Genomic DNA, 11,355 nt, shown 5'->3' on the forward strand with positions numbered 1-11,355 from the left:
GAAAGGGTTACTCTGGAAAAGAAGGGGTAGGGGTAAGTGGTAGGGCCAAGGGGTGAAATGAGATTAGGCCTTCATGTCTGAATGTGGTAAAGAAGGATTACAATGAAAATGTTGTCACCATTTATAATGTAAATTTCAAAATTTTAAGAATCCATATGTTTAATAGAAATAGTGTTTCTTCCAGGACTTTTATTCAGCAATAGCGATAAACCCCAGCTCTAGGATAGAGCTAATAGCATCAGTGCAAAACACAAAAAAACAACAAGGCTACCCACTGCACACTTGAAACTGATAAACCAATAACAATATCATAATTTACAATAACTTTATAATGTCTACTCTGAGCCATCTCTGTAAGCCCAAGCCCGATTTAAACCTGACTTATTTTTTTTTAGTAAGTAGATCTTAAAACTAAGCTTTTAAATCATTTTTGGGCTGCTTAAATGAACCAAATCTGTATAAAATGATGTTAATAAATACTGCAACACTGAAGAAGCATAGACCTATTATTTAAGACAAATATTTATTAAGAACCGATCTCCCTGTCTAATATAATTAACAGTGTTTAAGATTATTAAACACTTTCTAAACAAATTATTATTTTCATTATTTTAAGTATGTAGCCTATGTGCAAAACACAAACACAAAAACAGCAATTAGACTACACACTGCACAATTAATAAATCGAAATAGACCAAGAAAAATAACGTAATTTACAATTACTTTTGTCTACTCTAGTATAATTAACAATGCTTTAGAATAAATACTTGGTTTTGCTTTTTTTGTTTGTTTTTTAGATTATCGAACAGATTTTATAATAAGAGAAAAAGATAACCTGAGACAATATAAAAAAGCAGTTTTTAAATGATGATTTCATTTATTAAGGGAAGAAATCTATCCAAACCAACCTGGACTTGTGTGAAAAAGTACTTTTCCCCTAAACCTTAAACTTGGTCGACACACCTTTACATAATATTGTCAATTCAACAGAACCGAACCGAGTGCGAGTACATCCTTAGACTGAGGTCGGAGGCCAGACATCTGTGACTCTATTGGTGGTTATTCAAACGAAAATACTTACTTCCCTTTTGTGGTAAAGACATTATTGTCGTCAGCCTTTTAGTGTAATGATCACTGGGGCGTAGTGTTGTGGGTTTTTTCTCCATTTGCAGAGCAAAGTGTCATGCCTACTCTGTTATGAACCAATAACTTAGTATGTAGAAATTAATAACAAAGACATTGTGATCTTTTACCCGACAGACGTGCAACAAGTTTGGAACTTCCCATGGCAATGCGTTTCCGTCATCTAGAAAGAACATCTAAGGAAGCCGTTGGTGTTTACAGGTGGGTAACACTTACCCAGTGGATTTTTTTTACAAGGAACTTGGTTGGTTTCTGTTTTTATTTTAACAGCAATTTTAAAAGAAATACTAAATAAACTGACTGATATTCAGAAGCTTTAAAATAGATATAATAAAACCATGAACCACACTGGCCTTACAGAAGCACAATAAAGACTGAAGAAAATATACTGTACAGGGGACAGAAGAAAGTATGTTTTATGTAAAATATTTATTTCTGAGTCATTTTGGAGCATTTATTTTTCAGAGTATAAGGTGCACCAGATTATAAGGTGCACTATCAATGAACTTCTATTTTCTGGTCTGGTCAATCGAGTGCTGGATGTTAATCTACACAGATTTCTCATGGAAACTGTTTTTTGGGGTTAGTTAAGCGCTTTAGTTTATTTACAGTAAGCTTAGAATTTCAGTATTTTGTCTAAGGATGAGCGCTAGCTGCAATTAACACGTACCTAGCCAGCTGCTTTTAGCAACTTCTTGCCAGCCCTGGTTAGCAGCACTAGCCAGCTGTGGTTAGCGCTAGTAAATGCAGCCCGATAGTGGTAGACTGAGGAACCCTGAGTGTTTCGGTAACTCAGGCTGCTATCATTTAGCGGTTCATCCTATGTAGCTTGTTTTAACACCGTAGACACACAGACTACAGTTAAATATACCCCACTCTGTGGCTCAAAGGCTGGTGCTGGAGAAAATGCACTAAAACTCCTGTATAATGCTGTACTTCAGCGGAGTGGCTTTACTGCTCCTTACAACCTGACTGGTAGAATTCATACATAAGGCGCACTGTTCGTTTTTTTGGAAAATTAAAGGAATATATGGGGACCTTATAGTGCAAAAATATGGTAGTTATTTCGTCAAAACCAGTCTAGCAAATGCTTGAATTACCAATTGCCATGTATCATGGAGGTTAAAAAAATACTGCACTGACCTGCAAAAATTACTTCTTGTCTGTTAGCACGGACAGTTCTAGCCAGATTACGCTGGTCACGATCATTAGCACTTAAGGCCAGATTATATATATATATATATATATATATATATATATATATATGCATTGAACCTATGCTCTTGCCTACTCTTACCCTGCTCATACTCATGCTCCCCAGAAACGTAACTATGTGATGCAGACAGCAGCAGGTGTGATTGGTCTGTCGAGCCTTGTTTAAACTGCAGAGTGATGCAGTGTCGTGGATGCACACAGACAGAAGTATAAATGCGCTCTCCTGCGTAGGATACTGTCGCAGGAAATGGGTTAACTCTGTGCTGAACTATAAACCAGCCTTTACTGTGCTGTCCACTGTGAGTGGTAATGATTTCGATCATTCCTGGGGCACATGTGACACTAGGGATAATTTTTTTTTTTATTCGGAAACCCTCTGTCAGGCATCACTCAATCATTCACGTCATCGTACCATAACAACCTAATGTGGGCATTCCTGGACTGTCCCCTGTGGTAACACCTCATAATCAATTTACATACTGCTATCCTATGAATAAATCCCATGTACTCTATATGCATTTACATTAAATATTTAAATTTAAGGCTGGTAGCAGATGCTGTTTACTGTTGTAACTATGCTTAGCGAGTTTGTAGAGAAAGAATGCTAAACTTGATGCTAAAAATATATAATTCTATTTTGTTTATATATTCCAATATTAGATTTCTAATTAATAAATACATATTTACTGTGTATATCTATGATGTAATATTGTAACATTGATTATTACATTGGTTTAAAAAAAATAGTCATTCGGATGTATTGAAAGGAACAATGTCATAGCTGTCTTGCAAAATGATTCATAGCACTCGAACATAAAGCTACAGTGGTTGATTTTATGTTGATTTACGTTTATATGAAAAAGGCTGTTTACTTAAGCCTCAGATTGTGATTTAAACAGCAGTTTTTATGGTTGTACTGAATCTGGTAAATAATAAAAAAAATTAATTAAAATCTCAGGTCTGCCATTCATGGACGAGGGCTGTTCTGCAAGAGAAACATTGAAGCAGGGGAAATGGTCATCGAGTATTCCGGCATCGTCATTCGCTCTGTTCTCACTGATAAACGTGAGAAATACTACGATGGAAAGGTGAGAGAAAAGCGTTTGGATGTTCAGTGTTGTCATTTTACACAGGAAAACCAAAATGCAAACAGGATTTTCCAGGGTACGCCTAATGTCTCATCATTTAATCTCTATCTCTTTCTTATGCGCACACACATACACATGCTTCTTATTTAAAAAATTAACTCTTTAATTCTCTGTCTACACAAATGTTATTAAGGTAGTGGTGGTTCAGCAGTAAGAACACTGTGTAATTGATCACAGGGTTGTGGGTTTAATAGCTAGATTTGGCGAGCTGCCAGTGTTGGGCCCTTAAACTGTCCACCAATCCTGACACGTGTTCACTATTGATGTGTCATATTGTAATGTACATTGTGCATACGTTGGTATAGAACAATAATAAACAAAGATCCATACTGTGATAGTAGCAGTATTCTGTTTGAATACTGGTTTGAATTGAAGTTTGAAGTTTTGTATTTGTTGTGTTAACATATGCAGTTTATATTTGTATGCATGAACTAAATATTTTCTAAATATATTCTTTTTCATATTATGTTACATTTAAAGATAGAGTAAGATTATCTTTATATATTGTAATATAATATTCATATTCTTGGTGATATAAATATAACAATAAGCATATCACCGAGAATATTATCACAAAAAAGCTGAAATATTATGATATTATAACTTTATCGCCCACCCCTATTGCTCCCTAGATTATGCAGGACAATATTGTGTGTGTGTGTGTGTATATATATATATAGTAATACATCTCCAAATAATCTTAAATGATCCCATTTTAAACATCACATTAAAACATTAATTCAGTTAAATTAATTTGATTAACCTCCCAGCCCTAATGTCAGTGTCTGTACACTAGGCTGTACAGCTTTGGAAAAATTTAAGAGACCACTTCAGTTTCTGAATCAAGTTCCCAGATTTTGCTATTTATAGGTATATGTTTGAGTAAAATGAACATTGTTGTTTTATTTTATAAACTATGGACAAAATGTATTCCAAAATTCAAAATAAAATATTGTCATTTAGAGCATTTATTTACAGAAAATAAGAAATGGCTGAAATAACAAAAAATACACAAAACTTTCAGACCTTAAATAATGCAAATATAACAAGTTTATATTCAAAAAGTTTTAAGAGTTCAGAAATCAATATTTGGTGGAATAAATCTGGTTTTTAATAACAGTTTTCATGCATCTTGGCATGTTCTCCTCCACCAGTCTTACACACTGCTTTTGGATAACTTTATGTCACTCCTGGTGCAAAAATGTAAGCAGTTCAACTTGGTTGGATGGTTTGTGATCATCCATCTTCCTCTTGATTATATTCCAGAGGTTTTCAATTTAGTAAAATAAAAACAACTCGTAATTTTAAGTGGCCTCTTTTTTTCCTAGAGCTTTATGTGTGTGTGTTTACTGCATGGGTGGGTTAAAGTTTGAGGACACTAGAGGCTTGCAGTATAGCTCTGAAAAATAATGTTTCACAATATTTCAGAGTACTTTGAAAAGACAGAACAATGGCCCCATCATCACAATATGGATTTTTTAATATAATTAAAATAATGATGATATTATTTTGTCTACTACGATATGGCACGATATTCTAAATATAATTGCCTTATCTTGACCCTCATCTTCCTCCGTTTTCGACAGGGCATTGGGTGCTACATGTTCCGCATTGATGACTTTGACGTGGTGGACGCCACCATGCACGGCAACGCTGCGCGCTTCATCAACCACTCCTGCGAGCCCAACTGCTACTCGCGGGTCATCAACGTGGAGGGCCAGAAGCACATCGTCATTTTTGCTCTGAGGAAGATCTACCGTGGAGAAGAGCTCACCTACGACTACAAGTTTCCCATCGAGGACGCCAGCAACAAGCTCGGCTGCAACTGCGGAGCTAGACGCTGCCGGCGCTTCCTAAACTGAGCATAAGGGTTTGTGAGTTCTGGCTCTGATGCTGGGGTCTTGCTAAGTGAGCTGCTTGAACTAAAGCCAATTAAAGTTCCCTCAAGGAGTTACAAGAGGTGGTTGTGGGGGGGTGGGGGGTGGGGGGGAGTGAGGCTGAAGTGTAGGTTCTACAACAGAGGATGAAAAGTCTTAGCAACCACCTGTTGGTCTGTCCATCCTACAGCAGTTACTTGCTGTTTCAGGCTACACAGTTACACACACACACACACACATGTTCAGAAAACGTTGCTTTACTATCAGTGTGTTGGATCAAATTCAGGTGCACGTATTCAGGATGGCAGTGTGTGTGTGTGTGTGAGTGTGAAAGCAGCATATGTGGTCACAGATACTGAGAGAACAGGATGTCCTTTGTGGTTTTTCTTAGAGAATTATTTTTTCTCTCTTTTTCTAGGAGAGAGTTCCAGTCCTATCTAAGCTCTGCCCAGGTGGTTTCTGTTTCTTGGGCCCTTATTTCAGCCATGCATTTCAGGTCGTTTCGAAACTAGCAGCAAGTGAGGAAAAATGCTACTTTTATTTATGTCCAGATATTTCTGCATTAACGTTAAAAACTACTAATTTTGGGGTTGTGCAAGAGAAAGAACTAAGTCTAGTACCAGAACTGGAACATTCTGGTTGATTTATGTAGAATTTTGTTCTGTATTTCTCTATAAACACTGAGGTCACAGCAATATTAGGACAGTAGAACATTTTCAAATACTTTCCCAAGTTTAAATTCAAGAAAGCAGACAGTCCTCTCCTCCTGCAGCCAATAGGGACAGTTTTCCAGACAGGGATTCAGGGATTTTACCTTCATTTAGTGCGGAATGCTGTCCAGCATTTAAAGCAGAATATAGTCTATGACCAGGCTTAATCTATGTCTGGGAAACTGACCCTTAGTCTCTGAACCCTTAAAACTTTAAAACTCCCACTCAGATGGCAGTGCAGATAGCAGCGGAAACAGACGTACAAGAGTTTTGTGGTAGTGTGGATATGCTATACATATGTATGTGTCTATATATGTATATGTATATGTATATGTATATGTATGACTAATCAACAATCAAGTAAAGAGAGAAGAGAAATCTATATATATATAAATATATATATATATGCTATATACATACTAACTTAACTGAGATGTTTACCTGTCATGCTCACGCTAGATAGAATCTAGATTAGTACGTGTCAGTTAGTCAGAACTGATGTTTAGAAGAAGAGGCTTTATTTTCGCTCAGGAAGAAGCTGTGAACCCCCTGCAATACATCGTCACAGTGATTCATTCATTCCGTTCATAAAGCATTTTTTTACTCCCTCTTTCTCTATACAACTTCTGAAGTCATAAAGTGTTGTGTCTTTAAGTCATTTTATTAAATCCTTTTAAGGACTTTAAGCTCAGCCTGAGATGCCACTGATTAAAATTTCTGCTTATAAATTTCTTTATAGGAAAGGCCTACTCCCTGTGTATTTAAATTATTTTGATTTTTTGTTTGATCTCTGTTTTAAGACTACAGTCACGCCTTTTATATTGCGGAACGTTCAGTCTCCCTTTACTGGGTCCTGCTGTTATGTTTAGTCAGCTAAAATTGTTGTCTATTTCCTACTTTTTAGTTCTGTGTCTTCTTTATGGTGCTAGATTTATCAGGAAGCTTGAAAATAAGAGGGAACTTTAATTTCATGAGTCATCCTCATTCCTCGCTGTGTTAGACACGTAGACACTTATCTTGTAGACTTCTGTAAGTACTTGACGGTTTGAGAACAGAGAAAACGGTGTTGTTTTTGAAGAAGCAAAATCACGTTCAAAGAAAGAAAAAAAATCTGCTTTAGCGTCAGACACTACTTTTTTGAGCTAACCAGGGAAATCAAAATAATTCACTTTGCATCTGCTACAATGTGGAACATCTATTTTTATCTATTTTTTTTTCTTAAATTCTTTGCAGTTTCTGTGCCACAAGTGTATATACATGTGTTCCGCACCTCGAGATCTAATCATTTCTCATTTATCCTTTAAAAAAATCTTCAGAGGCGATGTTTATTGCTATTACTAGAACTTGTTCTGTTTAAAAATGTGTATATCTGCAAAATTACTCTGACGTGTGATTTTCTTTTCTTTCTTTTTCTTTTTTTGTTTTTAAATATCTAAATATTTTAAGTCAACTGCCACCTAGCACTCAGCACCTTGATGTCCCGTTCTTCTAGGACTTCTTCTAGGACAATTCCAAATCTCTCCATCATGAATCATGAACACAGATGGGCTGCCACTGTGTCTGTTCATACATTGTCATATAAAATATTCTGTTCGTGTTCAGATCATGGGCGTGCACATGTGTGCGTGCTTTCTGCGTGGCCAAGATCTCGCCAGGTTATTGTTTTCATGTTTACATGTGTTCCTCCCTCTCCTGTCCTCTTTTTGACGTTCTATGAGGATGAGTTCTTGCAGTGCAGCCTTTTTTAAAAGTGGCGTTTTGAGCCAGATGTCCTTCCTTTTATCATATAGAATAGGATGCTTTTAATTCTCGTTTTAACTCATAAACTGTGGCCACGTGCTTTGGGTAAACTCTGCGTGCTTGGGAGATTTTTTTCTCTGCATCTGCAAGGATGCAACAGCTTCCAGCAGTGCCCCGGAGAGGGAATTCAAGGGGTAACCAAGGGGACAATCCCCTCTACTTTTCCTGCCTGGCTTCCTGTTTTTCTTCATTACCGCACAAGTTTTTTTTTTGCGTTTCGTTTCCTCCCCCCACTGAGCAAGGATTCTACCTCAGGCTGTTCAGAAAGACTCTCAAAGAATACTAATGCAAAACCTAGAAGAGAATACGATATAGCTTGGTCTTAAATGTGCAGAGTTGGCCTGTGTGCAATGAAGAATGCAAAGTACTAGTCAAGACCTTCTGTGATGATGACCTGTCTCCCAGAGTTGTGTGGAAAAACTGTATGTTCTTATGTAGGGTTATTTTAAAACAAACAAAAAAAATCGTGTTGGGGAAAAAAAAGACTTAAAAAAAGTGTGTCTTTACTACCTTGTACAAAAGTACCCTAAGTTTGTAAATAATTGTATACATATTTCTAAACCTGTTTAATTTTCTATGCACTTTTTTATTTATAATGTTATTTGCTTAATAAAGATGTAAAGATGTTTGAACAACACTGAAAACCTTTTTTTTACTCTTATTTCTCAAAATTGCTTATTAGTGCATTTTATATATTTGTGCATATTACTGTATAGATTATTTTTTTCAGAAGCACAATATAGAATTTAAAAAACAAAATATCAGTTTGCTTGCAGTATCACAATATATTGCAAAACATATTGAATCTTAATTTTTTACAAGGTTTGTAAGCCAAAGATGGTTACAAAACTCGTGACATTTAAAAAAAGCGTGTTTAAAAGCGAGTCAACCGCTCATGCAGCTTTGCCATCAAGCTGCTGGCGTCAGAGGGAGCAAAATTGGCCCTGCTCCCTCCGGGTGGATAGATGGCGCTCTCTCCCCACATCACTCCTATGGTGATGTCTGCAGCACAGGGCGTCTGTGAGCTGATGTACCGGAGCCGAGCCGCTGTGCTTTCCTCCAAGCGCGCTGGCTGCTCGGCAATGCTGCATCAGCAGCAGCTCGAAAAGAAGCGGTGGCTGGCTTCACATGTATCAGAGAAGGCATGTGTTAGTCTTCACCCTCCTGGTGTGTTGGGGCATCACTAGTGATAGGGGGAGTCCTAATGAGTGGGTTGGTTGGGTAATTGGCCGTGTAAATTGGGGAGAAAATGGGAAAAATTAGAAATAAAATTATTTAAAAAGCGAGTCCACTAATTCCTTAGATTTTTTTTTTCTAAAGAAAATGTATGTTAAAGAAATGGTGGGACTGCCTATTTATATAATTGATATTTATGACAAAAAAAATCTCTCCTGTTACTGGCACTTATTATTGTTACTATCTGTTAGTAACAGGAATGAGGTTTTAGCATAGAATTAGCAAAAACATGAAAAATAGGTAAATAACAGCTATGCTAATAGCATGAGGACACTGAACACATTCTAGTGATTTTCCCAAAGTTAGTATTTTGAAAATAAACAAATAAAATCTAAGAATTAATTTAGGTAACAGGAGTGAGTGTTGAGATTGCGCTCCTCAGTTATAGTTACAATAAGATCAGATATACAGAGAAACTAATGAGGGAGCTTAATTTTGATCTTCCCATGATCTTCAGAAGAACCAACTGATGTCACTTCCTGTTGTAGATGTGACTTGTAGAATGTTTCAGATGGGGTAATATGTTACTGTAACAGGACTGGAGTGAAACTAAATTAAAATGTGTATTTTAACTTAAATAGTATGGATTTATTATGAGAAAATATTTTTGAAGCATAGATGGGATTTGGAGTCACACAACAATGCAAAACAAAAACATCTCAAAGAGTTTAATATTTCATGGTATTAATTATGGTTTATATTTAGAGAGTGGGACAGTGGATAACAAATGGTATTTTCGAAGTAGTTTTTATTCATTTTTTAAATTACGTCTTACTTTTGCAATTAAGTCAATGTACGAGACACTATGCAAAGTCTAAGCCCATTTAATCTGTTCCACTGATATCACGGATTATAACTGATGGTTATCGCTGTATTGTATGTCCAAACAACTAGGAGGTTTTTCATGAATGTCATAATGTGACAACGTGTCTGATGTGCGAAATTTGTGCCTCTGTGTCTGTATAACAAAACACAGGATGGGGAGCGCTTTAAATTTAGGATGTAGTTGAAAGTTTAGCAATGAGCTCTGTTTAAATCAACGTAGAGCCACTAAACCTGGACAAAAGAACAAGCAGGACGAGCCTCAAACACTCCTGAGAACATGTGGGCCTGTGCTACTGTGGTGTTACACTAGCTGTTAGCATTCTAGCTGTTAGCCTGATAGCAATTTCCCACCACATTCCTTGGGCCGGGTCGGGCTCCAGAAAATAGTCTGAGATGTAGGCATCTGTTTTTTAATTATATTTTTATTTTATATAAAGCTCTGGTGTAATAATCACAATGTTGCTAAGTAACCGATTATTATTGTTAACGAAAACGAACCAAATAACTAAAACTGAAAGTGAAAAAACTAATTTATTTATAAGCGGTGTTTTCACTCCCGCAGTTCTACAGCGGGGGGCGTTGTGCCGATTCTGTCCGCGAAGGGAGTCGGATTCAGGGAGTCGGATTCGGCACACCAGCGGCAGCACGGCGGCACCTCGCGGTCCGCGGTGTTAGTTGTAAGCGCTCGCGCTAGTCGCAAAATACGAAAGAAAACACTGAGGGAGCTGCAGAATTATGTATGGGACTAGAATATGAGCACGAGGAGATAAAAGAGAAACAGGAAATACAGTATGTGAGAAACCTTACCTGTGAGTAGCTTATACACGCAAATCTCTCTCTATATATATATCTATCTCTCTCTCTCTCTCGCACGTGAACTCCTCCGCGTTTGACTTGCAGCACTGTGTTTAGCTGTTCTTAAAATCATTTTAATTAAATAATAGTTCTATGCTTCTATGTTACAGTGTTAATTACATAATTCTGATTATATTTCGCTCATTCAAACAGCCCGAAAACAGACAGTTTATGGGGCGGGTCGGGCTCAGACAGAATGTGCACGGGCTCGGGCTGGGTCGGATTTTTTAGGCCCGATCTAAGCTCTACAAAGAGTCTAAAAGCGGAGGGAGTGCGCAGTTGTAGCGCAGAAAAACGGGCCAAAGAGTATAAAAGCGGAGAGGGTGCGCGTTTCTAGTGCAGAAAAATGGGCCAAAGAGTCTAAAAGCAGAGAGGGTGCTCAGTTCTAGCGCAGAAAAAGATGCCAAAGAGTATAAAAGCGGAGAGAGTGCTCAGTTGTAGCGCAGAAAAACGGGCCAAAAAGTGTATAAGCAGAGAGAGTGTGCAGTTGTAGCGCAGATAAACAGGCCAAAGAGTTTTTAAAAGGGCCGAGAGTGTTCAGTTGTA

General features: G+C 37.2%; 1 protein-coding gene across 6 annotated transcripts in view; it reads left to right on the plus strand.

Moving 5' to 3' along the window:
- Positions 1 to 8,530, plus strand: part of kmt2bb (lysine (K)-specific methyltransferase 2Bb) — a 65,939-nt gene extending 57,409 nt beyond the window's left edge. For all 6 annotated transcript variants that reach the window (XM_049466797.1, XM_049466798.1, XM_049466799.1 and 3 more), the window contains 3 exons: positions 1,261 to 1,344; positions 3,317 to 3,446; positions 5,093 to 8,530. In XM_049466797.1, the coding sequence (XP_049322754.1) occupies positions 1,261 to 1,344; positions 3,317 to 3,446; positions 5,093 to 5,368 (490 nt within the window). In that variant the 3' untranslated portion in view covers positions 5,369 to 8,530. The remainder of the gene's footprint in view (positions 1 to 1,260; positions 1,345 to 3,316; positions 3,447 to 5,092) is intronic.
- Positions 8,531 to 11,355: the final 2,825 nt, after the last annotated feature.

The sequence above is a fragment of the Astyanax mexicanus genome, chromosome 18 (assembly GCF_023375975.1).
Source record: "Astyanax mexicanus isolate ESR-SI-001 chromosome 18, AstMex3_surface, whole genome shotgun sequence".
NCBI lineage: Eukaryota > Metazoa > Chordata > Actinopteri > Characiformes > Acestrorhamphidae > Astyanax > Astyanax mexicanus.